The sequence below is a fragment of the Hypanus sabinus genome, chromosome 6 (genome assembly GCF_030144855.1).
Source record: "Hypanus sabinus isolate sHypSab1 chromosome 6, sHypSab1.hap1, whole genome shotgun sequence".
Lineage (NCBI taxonomy): Eukaryota > Metazoa > Chordata > Chondrichthyes > Myliobatiformes > Dasyatidae > Hypanus > Hypanus sabinus.
This window is the reverse complement of record NC_082711.1, coordinates 90012060-90026158: the sequence shown is the minus strand read 5'-3', so window position 1 is coordinate 90026158 and position 14099 is coordinate 90012060. Positions and strand designations below refer to the sequence as shown.

General features: G+C 40.6%; 1 protein-coding gene across 2 annotated transcripts in view; it reads right to left on the bottom strand.

Moving 5' to 3' along the window:
* Positions 1–14099, bottom strand: part of glcci1a (glucocorticoid induced 1a) — a 216998-nt gene that overhangs the window by 122109 nt on the left and 80790 nt on the right. For both annotated transcript variants that reach the window (XM_059972598.1, XM_059972597.1), the window contains exon 3: positions 3948–4037. In XM_059972598.1, the coding sequence (XP_059828581.1) occupies positions 3948–4037 (90 nt within the window). The remainder of the gene's footprint in view (positions 1–3947; positions 4038–14099) is intronic.

Here is a 14099-nt window from a genome sequence, read left to right as displayed (position 1 = left end):
CTTGAACAGAAATAATCAAAGGACATGGCAAGGCTTGTGTAACTTTGTTAGGTCACCCTTATCTACAGTTCTTAAACTAATAGATACAGCTCCACAGAGGTTCTTTAATAAAGTAACCGTTTCCATATCTCTCCTTTGATTGCCCCCATTTAAATGTTAATGGGACCCTGATATAGTACAAGTTGCTTGCTGTATAGAGGCAGCAATCGGGGGACAACAAAATGGCCGAAAAACTGAATAAGTATTTTGCATCTGCCTTTACTGAGGAAGACAGAGTCTGGTGAAAGTTCCTGGTGTCAGAGGTCATGAAATGTGTGAAGTTACCAAAACTAGAGAGAAGGTTCTTGGGAAACTGAAAGGTCTGAAGGTAGGTATGACACCTGGAGCAGATGGGGTACACCCCAGAGATCTGAAAAAGTTGGCTGAAGAGATCTTGAAGGTATCAGTAATGATCTTTCAAGAATCACTGGATCCTGGAATGGTTCCAGAAGATTAGAAATTTGCAAATGTCACTCCACTCTTCAAGAAGAGAGAGAGGTAGAAGAAGGGGCACTGTAGATCAGTTAGTCTGACCTCAGTGGTTGGGAAGATGTTGGAGTCGATCATTAAAGATGAAGTTTCAGGGTACTTGGATATATGTCATAATCAGCATTGTTTCCTCAAAGGAAAATCTTCCCTGAAGAATATTCTCTGAGCCCATGGTATTACAGAAAAGATTCTATCCTGGATAATGCAGTGGCTGATTGGCAGGAGGCAAAGAGTGGGAATAAAATAAGGCCTTTCTGGTTGACTGCCAGTGAGTAGTGATTTTCCACAGGAGTCTGTGTTGGGACCGATTCTTTTTACGTTATATGTCAATGATTTGGATGATGGGATTGATGGCTTTGTTGCAAAGTTTGCAGATGATATGAAGATTGGTGGAGGGGCAGGTAATTTTGAGGAAGTAGAGAGGCTACAAAAAGACAGATCAGAAAAATGGCAAATGGAATGCAATGTAGCGAAACATATGGTCATGCACTTTAGCAGAATAAATGAAAGGCATGACTACTTTATAACTGCAGAGTAAATACTAAAAACTGAGGAGCAAAAGGATTTGGGAGTCCTTGAGCAGGATTCCCAAAAGGTTAACTTGCAGGTTGAGTCTGTGGTGAGGAAGGCAATTACGATGTTAACAAACATTTCAAGAGGATTAGAATATAAAAGCAAGGATGTCATGTTGAGACTTTATAAAGCATTAGTGAGGCCTCGCTTGGAGTACTGTGAGCAGTTTTGGGCCCCTTATCTTAGAAAGGATCTGCTGAAACTGGAGGTGGTTCAAAGGAGGTTCATGAAAATGATTCCAGAATTGAATGGCTTGTCATATGAAGAGAGTCTGATGGCACTGGGCCTGTATTCACTAGAATTCAGAAGAATGAGGGGTGACCTCACTGAAACCTGTCGAATAGTGAGTGGATGTGGAGAGGATGTTTCTAATGATGGAAGTGTCTAAGACCAGAGGACACAGTCTCAGAATAGGGGGCTGTCCTTTTAGAATAGAAATGAGGAGGAATTTCTTCAGGCAGAGAGCAGTGCATCTGTGGAATTCTTTGCCACAGGCAGCTATGGTGGGGGGCCCAAATCTTCATGTACATTTAAGACAGAGGTTGATAGATTCTTGACTGGTCAGGGCAGGAAGGGATACAGAGAGAAAGCAGGAAACTGGGGCTGAGAGGAAAATTGGATCAGCCATGATGAAATAGAGGAGCAGACTTGATGGACCAAATGGCCTAATTCTGCTCCGATGTCTTATGTTCTTATAAGAGGTTACATGGAACACTTTCTGTTGTACAGCCAGGAGCTAGGATGGACCTGGTAAGTTCACTGGTTTCTTTTACTGCTTTAATAGAAGGGTCACTGCACACAAATAATTGAAACTTGCATGAGCTACTTACTTTAAATGTGTAACATAATGATTACTGAGTGTGTTAGTACTAAGGGAATAAAATTAATTACAAAATTGTTGAATTGAATGTTGTGTTTTTCTATACTTTAGAATCTTTTTAACAAAATAAATGGGAAGCAAGCTTTTTTTTTACAGAAACCAAGGCCTGCTTCGGTGCTATTTGAAAATAAGCTGCATGAGTAGTTGACGGTCTAGTCTTTAAAACCCATGTTGCCTCTGGACTTCCTTCATCATCTTTCAGCCACTTACCCTCAGTTCTGGTAAACTCCCATCTATTGATGAAAGTCCAAGCAACTTCAGCAGAGAACTAGCTATCGGGCACTGAGGACACTTCTAGCAACACCATCTTGCTAATTCACAAAGATGATTTCAACTTTCTGTCTACTGAATTGGAGGAATTTCTAATCCAAAGTATAAACATTTTGTCTTGTGACATATACTTATCAAATCTATTTAAAAATTCCATGTATACAAAATCATCTGGACTAGTATCCACACAGCTAAAACACATAAACTTGTTGGGACTCTGTTAGCCCCTTTTCTCTCCCAGTGCTCATTCGGAGCACCCCTGGGATACTGTCAAAGATTAATTCCCATTTATGGATATTAGGCAGTTTTGCAGATATTCTTTTTCTTACTGTTTTGAAAAATCCACTCTATGTGATTTCCAAAGGAAGGTAACAATTCTTAACAGCAGTGAGCTATTGAACACGCTGTAATATGTCTACATAGTCCAAGTCACTAATCAAGCTTGGGTGGATATATAACGTGGGGGGTGGGGGGGTGGGAACAGGTTCAACAATACAATGAGTGAACCAGAAGACAGATTTTAAAATGGGTACATTAACTATTTATTTAAAAATAAAGTAAGTGAAACACTAACCCAGGCGTCTAGCTAAACAAGCATTCGTCTAAACTACCCAAAACCACTATACTGGACACTTAGTGATCATTTAATCGATTAGCAGACTTATTTATTATTTCATGGATACTCTGCTAAACCTCCCGAGGTTATAAATCTGAGGAACTAAGGAAACATGGGGAGCGCCACCTACATCTGCGACGCTCTTTCTCAATGATCCTTCTGCATGGTCACGACTTCAGCTTGAAGAAGGCCCCGTGGATGGCAGGAAAGAAGGCGATCCTCTCACACGCTACTCTTATACCCCTCAAGATGCCCAGAACTGGAAATGAGTGCCGTAGCACAGAAGCCAACCAATGGGAAAGAGCGACTGCTAACTTTAAACGGACCAATCAATGACTGACACAGTACAAGTAGCTTCCGACTGGCAAAAAAAGTCGCACCCGCATACAACAGGACATCATTAGGTTCTGAATCCTTATCTATTTTGGGATTTCCTTTTGCAACCAATTGTCCATTTAGAATTCATTTGCTCAGGAATGTTAACAGATTTAGCTTCAAGTTGGTGAACAACAAATTTAAAATGTTGCTACTTTTTCTTGAAATTTAAATATATTATTATGCCTCATTATCTCAGTTACACATAGCAATCTATACCATTTCAATCTCTACCAGCACAATACAGCACCATAAAATAGCACATCATTTCTATACTTGGTCAACCTGGTGATCTTGAAATCCATACTCAACCAACTGCTGTTTCAACTCCACACACTGAGAACAGATTAGAACGATTAACCAAAGCTCTCAATGTTGATGTTCATCCACCTAGACTTAACAGAACAACCCCTGTATTTAAGCTTACAGAATAGGGTCAGGATCAATGGAACATACCCCAACCAAAAGGCTAGTCCACATGGATGAGTCCACAGGGTAGCCAATTAATGCAAAAGGTTGCCCTTTCTCCTAGGGACTGTAAGAAACCAACTTTGAAATAATGATTATAACTTTCTTTGACCAACTATTCATATTGATAGCACCCTCAGCCAACTTCTGGATCTGAAAAACAAAACTGCACAGATACATTTTGATTCATTGCCTGGCTTTAAATTTAATGCTACTTCTGAACTACTTGCTCCTTACCTCTTTCAGCTGATCAGCACTTCCCCATGAAGCAGAGCGCTGATGTGTGGTTTTCTTCCCTGTTCCTTCATCTGACCAAAAGCTGGGAGTCTGAAAGGTAAGAAAAACAAAGCTATTGTTTTTTTTAAAAAGAACTTCAGCTCAGCATCAGCTGGTCTGCTCCCATCAATACCGATCTCACACGGGAAACCACAAAAGTACTGGAACAATTCCTGTTAAAGTACTAACTTGATATCTTCTCTCCCACTCCATGCACTATTTTTAGGATCATATTCATGTGAATCCAGGTGCATATGTGTATCCAAATTACAGTTATTCTCTTAAAATCTCAGTTAGTTTGTAATTTCCTATCAACGTACACAGTCCATCAATATCAATCTTGCCCAACTGACAGGTACTTAGCCATTAAATGAAGATAGAATCTCAAACTAAGCTGAATTTGGAAGTTTGAAGATTGAACATCAGCTTTTAAAAGCTTCACAATGTACAAACATTAATTTGTCAGTATAAAAGCACTGGTTACCAGGTCAAGAATGGAGTGCTGGGGTGAGACGACAGGGAGAGAAACTGCACTGAGATGGCAATTACATAATATGTCCCAGCAATTCCAATAATGAGCAAATACATTAGTTGCCACTTTGCTTCTGCTTTTCAAATGGATCACACAGTCATTCGAATGTTCGGTAACAGAGCATCCAAACTGCTGAGGTGCCTTAAAGTTGTCACAGTCGGCAGGGATAGAGGGGATAAGCTCAGGGCCATTCAGGGCCCCAGACCGTCCTTCCAGGTGAGGCGACACTTCACCTGTGAGTCAGCCGGTGTGGTATACTGCGTCCGGTGCTCCCGGTGTGGTCTTTTATATATTGGTGAGACCCGACACAGACTGGGAGACCGTTTTGCTGAACACCTACACTCGGTCCGCCAGAGAAAGCACGATCTCCCAGTGGCCACACATTTTAATTCCACGTCCCATTCCCATTCTGATACGTCTATCCATGGCCTTCTCTACTAGCAAGATGAAGCCACACTCAGGTTAGAGGAACAACACCTTATATACCGGCTGGGTAGCCTCCAACCTGATGGCATGAACATTGACTTCTCTAACTTCTGTTAATGCCCCTCCTCCTCTTCTTACCCCATCCCTGACATATTTAGTTGTTTGTTTTTTTCTTTCTCTCTGCCCATCACTCTGCCTGTTCTCCATCTCCCTCTGGTGCTACCCCCCCTTTCTTTCTCCCGAGGATTCCCGTCCCATGATCCTTTCCCTTCTCCAGCTCTGTATCACTTTTGCCAATCACCTTTCCAGCTCTTAGCTTCATCCCTCCCCCTCCGGTCTTCTCCTATCATTTTGCATTTCCCCCTCCCCCCACTACTTTCAAATCTCTTAGTATCTTTCCCTTCAGTCAGTCCTGACGAAGGGTCTCGGCCCGAAATGTCGACAGTGCTTCTCCTTATAGATGCTGCCTGGCCTGCTGTGTCCCACCAGCATTTTGTGTGTGTTGTATAAGCTCCCACTACCTATTAAATGCTCCCAATGGCATGCGCCTTGAATAACTCCTGGCCTTCACTTGTGGCTAAGCTACTAAGCCTGGTGGAACCATTTCTACTGCAGGAGAAGGGGTAAAAGAAAGTTACTGGCACTCTAAAAGCAGTCGGTCCAGGAATATGGGGTCCATCAGCCATGGCTGGCAGCTCATCTAGAAGGAAAGCTCTGATCTCAAACCTCCACTGTCTTGCAGCTATACTTAGAGAAGGCTTCAGGAGTAAATCATGAGGATGCTTAGCATGAGGAAAAATTGGAGCTGGAGTCCCTAAGGCTGAACTATATATAATGCTGACCGGCAACTCCTGCGACAACGCCAGCAGCAGAATGAAGAAGGGAGCCTGCTGCACAGGCAACAGCTTCCTCGCCATATCATTCTGCCCTGGCTTGAATATTGATACCGCACCAATAACGTAGATGGCTATGATACAACATCCGTAGTCAGCCCTGACCAACAGAGGGTCGCCTGAGGCTACTGAAAGCCAATACTGGAAACGCATTCGTTTGGGAAAAAAAAATCTGTATGGTTAATCTTTCGGGTGAGGAGAAAGATTAGAGGTTGAAGTGAGTCAACCACTTCCTTGAGCAAGGATAAGGTATAAACTAAGCAGATAGGAAAAAAATAATGCCTATAATTTTCTCAAAGATAGCTCAAAGAAAGTTATGCTCAGTATAATCCCAATATGTACAGAACTCTTTCCAACTAATGGCAGGAAAAATAAAAAAGGTGTAGCGTGCACCTCTTCATAAAACAAATCAAAATCAAGCAAAGAGAAAGCATAGTTTCTACAAAATTGTACTGTATGTGCAAGACAGATTCAAGGTAAAGTCTGAAGACAACAAACTCTAAATATGGCAAAACACATTGTTTTCTTTAGGACTTTATGGTCCAGATGAAGGGTGTGTTATAAAATGCAAACTTGAGTTAACACTATCTCAAATAGTGCTGCATAAAGCAGTAGAAGCAAGGAATACTGCAGATGGTTGCAGTGTTCATAAAACATGTGTGAGAAGATACATAGAAAGTGCCCATCATTAGGGAGAAGAGAGTAAGGGGGAAGAGAGTGAGAGAGAGAGAAAAACGGGAGTGAAATAGAACAGCAGAACATAACAAGAAAGATTGCACACTAGACAGGACCAACTTTGAGCAGTATTTTGTGACTGCCAGCAAGTTAATTTCATTTTCCATGATGGTTTCATATTATTCTTTTCACTAAGTAGGAGGCCATTTGGCCCACTGTTCCCTGTGATCTCTGAGCATTTCTATCGATCCTCTTTCCCCAGTTGCCTTTATTCCTTTAATCTATTGTTTCACAAATGCTCATCAACTCCTTACCCAATAGGCCAAGGATAATTAACTGCAGTTAATTATGCCCCCAACCAGCACATCTTTGGGACATGGGTGAAAACCAGGGCAATTAGTTTTAACTCAAGCCACTACAGGGAGAAGTCAACACAGAATCAGAGGTCAGGATTGAGCCTAGATCACTAGAGTCTCTGAATCTTTGGCTCACCATGTCCATGCTGATCGTTGGACTTATCTACACTAGTCCCATTCACCTCGATCTAATCTGCTGCCACACAATTCTCTACAATGCAATGCTTAGCATATACCAGAGAACATCAGTGAGTAGAGAGAACCAGGCTGTGCCAGACCTTACTCAAATATTTTCATGCAATTTTCATGCTGGGGTGGTGAGAAAGACAACTATTAGTAATTAGCTGGAATTCCCATCCCACACAGAGCCAACTGTAAGGACAATAATACCTCACATACTGTTCCAATAGACAGCAACATCTAACCACCTCTATACATTGAGGGTTTGCTAATGGAGGCTGATTAATAAGATGGAAAACTATTTTCTCAGCTGCTTATTCTAGATTAAAAAACAAGAATATGGTTCAAAATTTCAAATACCACTATAAGCTATTAATAGAAAAGTGCAGTAAAAGCTATCGACCAAAGCAAAGTCTGTCTTCACACAAGGCAGGAAGGAAACAAAAAAAATTTTTAAGTACTTATGTGAAGTTCTGTTTGAAAACAGCAAGCCCACAGAGTCTTTTGGTGTGCAGAACAGCAAGGCTATACAAGGGACTTCCAAAAAATGAAATTATTGCCATGGATTTTGGAAAATAATTATTTGTTGATGATGCACATAAATCTAAAACATTTAACTGTGTGGTGCTACAGGCTGCATCATTTCTTTAGGATAAACCCAGCTCCTCCTCAGCTCTGTGGCAGCCAAAGTCCTATACAGGATCTTCATACTCAGCTGAGAGCAGATTAATGGGGTAGTGGGTGGGGAGTTTGAGAGGTATTGTAGCTTTCTACCATTTCCTCTGGCCTTCCAACAAAATAACAGGTTTTCCATACCTTGTCTGCATCTTATGTAGTGCTGGTTCAGGAATTGCCAATAGGAAGTAAGGGGGCAGCATTTCTGCCCAGAGGACTTCCTTTGCAACAGTTCCTTTGTCTTTTGGGAATCTTTTGCCTTGGAATTTGGAGGGGATTGTCTGCATTGCAAGTTTGGTGTCAGACGTATGAACAATGTGTGACAGCTGAGTACAATTAGGAGTTTCAATGCCGCAGGTGTTTTATCTCTGAGAACTTGATGATCTTGGTGATCCCATAGAGGAAAGGAACATTTATGAAGTCGTATCTCTCCTGTTTTTCAAAGACCTGCTATAGGGTTTTCAGTAGCTTTGATGGATACTGAAGAGCACTGACCATTTCCATCCAGCTCTGTGCTGAGTTTGTAGTTTTAAATTTTGAACACATTTCCCCCCTTCAGGTGACCAAAGGCACTGCTGATATAAGAGAAAAAAATGACAGATTTCATCACTTATAAACAGCTTACAAACAGGGAGCCTTCCCAGAGCAGATTGCAAGGATTGCAAGTCCTGATTGGGAACCTGATTGCTCCTACACTCTTCATCACATGTCCATCCTTCTCCAGATTTGGCATCATACCTACTGAGGACTGAACATCATCCCTCCGCCCACCAATCATCTGGGAGGTGAGGGGGGAAGAAACTTCCATCCGACTGGATTGGTGATTGGTCAGTGCATGAAGGGATATGGGGAGAAGGCAGGAGATTGAAAAATTGGATCAACCTTGATGAAATGATAGAGCAGACTCAATGGGTCAAATGGGCTAATTCTGCTCCCATATCTCAGGGTCTTACGTACTGGACATCACAGACACCCCTACCAACCCCCCCCCCATCCAACTAAACACCTTCAGCAAAGCTTTTACCCCAAACATCTCACCCCTTTTAGAATCTATGACACTCAAAGGCCAAGGTCTTGTCCTTCACACTACCTCACACACGGCTCCAGATTTAGACAATTTTACTTTGAAGGATGAAAGCAAATCTCTTCTTTCACACATCTAATTCAGTAGCCACACTCTGCAGCCTACAACCAAAATGATAGTTGCCATTCTTCATCATGTTTGGTTAACAGCTTCCTGCAAGCACTGAGGTAATTCTACGTTGGCCATAGGTGGGAAAGTCACGAGAACTGTTTGACTTCTAATAAGGGGACAGTTAGTAGAGTCATGATTGTGCAAGTTGTGGCCACAGGTCATCAAAGGATTGAAACCTGTAATAAATACACGGATATCAATGCAATGCAGAGCGATATATTAATGAGCGTCATGCTGCCCTTTCACATATGGTGTACACATGAAGAGGATAATTATGAATGGTGAATTTATAGCCTACCCAAAAACATTCCAGAACCACTTTCAGCAGTACTGAGGAAAACGACCTTTTTCCATTGTTGTACAAAATCTGCATCAGAGAAATAGTTTAATTTGGGTGAACTGGTCCATGCTGCTATTTGGTTCCACACTATCCTTTTCTATTTAAGCCTGTCGTTCGATTGCTACTTCCCTTGTGTGCTCAGCCAGTTGCACACAAATATACTCTTACTTATTGCAAGAACAAATTCCACATGCTGGCTAGAGAGTTTTCCCGTGTTTCTCTGTGGATTCACATTAACATCCTCTGGTTTTGGTTTCCTGCCTGATTAAAAACAACTTCTCCATGGCAAATTATCCATTCTCCTGATAATCTTAGACATTTTAGGTCACGCCTCACTCTCTTTTCAAGAGAAAACAGCTCCATCCTGCTTAATCCTACCATAGTAGTTATAACCTTCATTCAGATGCCAATAAAACGTGGGAATTTTGTGCCCCAGAGAATTACAAGTGTTCTCTGTAAGTGTATGCAATCCCAAAATCAAAAGATTTTTTGGATTTGCAAGGAAACAGTGCACCATAAGGTTGTGTGCTTTACCCTGCTCTACTCACTTCATACTTATGACTGTGAGGCCAAGTACAGCCCCAATACTATATTTAAGTTTGCTGACAACACCACTGTCACTGGCTGAATCAAAGGTGGTGACGAATCAGCATATAGGAGGAAGATTGAAAATCTGGTTGAGTGGTGCCACAACAACAACCTTTGATCTTGCTCACTCAAGAGCAAGATCAAAGAGCTGATTATTGACTTCATGAAGAGGAAACTGGAAGTCCAGGAGGCATTCCTCATTGGAGACCGGAGGTGAAGAAGGTCAACAACTTTAAATTCCTCAGTGTTATCATCTCAGACCATGTGTCCTGGGTCCAACGTGTATATGCCATTAGAAAGAAAGCCTTACACTTGTACTCTCGCAGAAGTTTGCAAAGATTCGGTACATCATCTCAAACTTCCACAAAATTCTATGGATACGTGGTGGAGAGTATATTGACCAGTTGCATCACAGCCTGGTATGTAAATACTAATGCCCTTGAACGGAAAAGCCTACAAAAAGTAGGATACTGCCCAGTCCATCAAGTTCATCACAGGAAAAGCCCTCCCCATCTACTAACACACCTATGGTACAGGGATTACTGTTGCAAGAAAACAGCATCCATCATCAAGGATCCCCACCGCACAGGGTATGTTGTCTTCTCGCTGCTGCTATCAGGAAGGTGGTGCAGGTGCCTCAAAACCCACCTCACCAGGTTCAGTAACAGGTATTACCCCTCAACCATCAGATTCTTGAACCAGAGGGGATAAACTTCACTCAGCCCACTGCAACCTCTAGACTCACCTGCAAGGACTCTCATCTCATGTCCTCGATATTTATTGCTTATTTATTTATTGTTAGTAGTTTTATTTTTTTTATTCACACAGCTTCTTGTCTTTTACACATTGGATGTTTGTCCATCCTGCTTTCAATGATTCTACTGTGCTTCTTGTATTTATTGTGAATGCTAGCAAGTAAATGAATCTCAGGGTCATACAAGGTGACATATATGTACTTCGATAATAAATTTGTTTTGAACTTTGAACGAACAATTTAATTCATTCCAGATAATATCAATAAGTAGATAAATAGCCTTGACAATGTCTCATCTGTAACACTAAATTCACATGCTCCAGAACTGGAAGAGGCAATTATGCCATTGCATTACATGTACAATACTAGTATTTGCAAAATAATGTGGAAAATAAAAGTAGGACAAATTCAATCCACACTGGACTAATCTCAGTCATCTGTACTGAGGAAAAGATTCAAGACCTTCCTGAACTGTACTCCCTTGCCAATAATTCACTAACAGACAATTAAGTTCGTTTTTACCAGCCCCACCCACTTGGCTCCAGACCTTGGCCATCATTCTCACCCCAGCCATCGCAAATTCCTTCTGAGATCCCACCATCACAGAAGGTGGCTTCCAACCACTGTTTGACTCCATGTGATACCGAGAAATAGCCGACAGTCTGGATCCTACCACATCTGTGAACCACACAACATTCCAATTGCAATATTCAACACCTATGCTCCTAGGAATAGGTCCTTGATGATGCAAACGTGCGTCATTACTGTACGACGATGTGAACGTGTGCCATTACTGTATGGCGGTGTGCACATGAGCCATTACTGTATGAATGTGCATCAATACTGTAAAACATTACAGTAATTCTTTCACTACCATCTGATCAAGGTGAACTTGTAAATCTTATCATCTTTGACTTGGAAATCTTGTACATCTTATTTTTAAGATGTTATTTTTAATTTTTCTTCTAATATTTGCATATCTGTGCACCTGTAATGCTACTGTGACACTGTAATTTCCTTTGGGATCAATAAAGTATCTATCTATCCTATCCTAGATCTAGCTGTAACTTCTAACCAAATTGATTACAGTATAGCTACAACATTGGCTACAGTAAAACTAGTCAATGCAAATTAAGGAAAAGCTTTCCATAGGTGCACTGCCAAACATAAAAGAAAATATTTGTGGTTATTGGAGGTCAATCACTTCCATTCCTCAAATACTGCACAGAAACTCACAAGGAACATTATGAGGCCAAACCAACCCAGAAACATGGGAACAGGACACCTGAGCCAATTCTCCCATTCAATCAAATCCTGACTGACTGTAGCCTAACTTAATTTATCTGGCTATTCCTATAGTCCTTAATAAATTTAGTTTACATAGATCTCCTATTGATATAAAATGAAAGATTGACAGAACATTAATTACAATGTTTCTAACTCACCAATCTTTGTGTTTCAAAGGGTTTCCCAATTAAACCTGCATAGGATCAGGCCCCTAGCTCTAGACCCATTTAAATAGAACATTTTCTCTCTGCTTATAAAAATGTTCTCTTTATACACTAAAAACTTCAATCAACACTCAGTTTCTAAATTTCTCCTGAATTTAATGCTTTGAGTCCATGTATAACTTTAGGCACTCTCCAAGGCCAGCATATCCTGATGAAGGGCCTCAGCCCAAAACGTAGACAGTTTATTCATTTCCACAGATGCTGTCTGACCTGCTGAGTTCCTCCTGCATGTTGTGTGTGTATCCTCTGTAGGAGTGATGCACAGCAATGTTCATGATATTCCAGCCATGGTCTAACTCATGGCATTGCACAACTGCAGCCTAACTTATAAAGCCATATAGGGCAAAACTAGCTCCATGAACTTCCCATGAATAAAAGTACCCACCTCATCCACCACAGGAGCACCAAGAGTGCAGCGTCTACCATTTCCAATTTGTGCTGCAGAACCATCACAAGTCATCTTTAGTAAAACTCATAAATCCATTATCTCCACCAGAATTCCCTGGCAGCATCACCAAATTGGCTGCAGTGTTTCAGAAAGGCACACATACCACGACAAATGCAAAATGAAAAAATCAGGAAATTACTGATTTGTAGGAGCTCTTCTGAGCTGTATAACAATGTCTTACTCTGAAACATGTAATGGTGTGAAAGATGGATCTTATGCACTAATAGTCATTAAACATGCTAAAAAAAACTAGGACTTCTCAATTCAGTTATGAGAATTGTAAAAATTTTAATATGTCCTGTTTCTTTGAAATTTGGTGTTTGGAACTCAACCTTTCATACCATTGTCATGGATTTAAATTAATTTAAAGAGTTACTTTCCTTTTTTGGATTTCATTTCCTTGATTCTAATTTGATTTTTCTTCTGCTTTGTACATGATTGTCAAGTACATTAAATATTAAAGTTTAACAATTCCAGGTTTAGATTGTGCAAGATAGCAAGTATTTTTCAGTTTGATTGCCTGAGAAGACTTGCAGATTCTGGCCATGTTCACGCTAGGCCGCCGTGTTTCAGGCCTTACTGTTTCAGTTTTCCAATTATTACAAACCATAAATAAAAGCCGATAGATGTTCTGTTAACAATGAGTGTCATGCTACTCATTCATGAGTTATTTGAAAATAGCACCATAGTCCATAAACTAGAAACTACAATCACTGCAATCTCTTTTCATGTGATATGCCAGATACAGCTACTGTGGCAAAGAACATTTTATGTTTAAATAAACAGAAAGAGCTGATCTCGAAAATTTTACAAAAGAACAATCAAGCATATCTAATGTCTTAAAGGAAAAATAATATTCTATTAAATAGATATGGTTGCAATGGCTGTGAACAAAGAAAAATGAACTTCAGCAATCAACTCAGCATGTTTTGCTTTTGTAATCTTAGTTAAATAGTAAAACTAAATTCTGCCTAATGACTATAGAATGTTAACAAAACTGTAGATTTTTACCATTTAGTAAGTTAGTTATACAATCTCTGCAAACCTATAAAAGGAAAACCATCTCCAAACATGGTGTGGTGTATTAAATTTTGTAAAAATATGAGATGAAAGTCTGAACAATTCCAAATGACACTTTAACACTTTGCGAACTCGCAACATGTAAGGTGTCTGTACACTGTAGGTTTGATAATGGCGGCTGGATTCTTTCTTGGCCTCAAGGCACCATTGACATGAGGACAAAAGATCAAAGAGTTTCTCTGACTCTGCACTTTTCTCAATGTTTGTGGAACTCCTAAAGAAGCTATGCTGATCTAGTGGCATGAGAACAAAAGACCAAAAAGTTTGTCTGTCTCTGTATGTCTCACTATGCCCGAGGATTGAACCTCTATTTATTGAGGCACTTATTGTTTGGTTTCTGGGACTGCACCTAGTCTAAAGGAACGTGATTGATACCCAAGACGGATGCAGGGTAATTACATGAGTTGGAATTTGGAGTTCCTCTGACAACAGTGATAATCAAGAACCCCAACGACAGCAA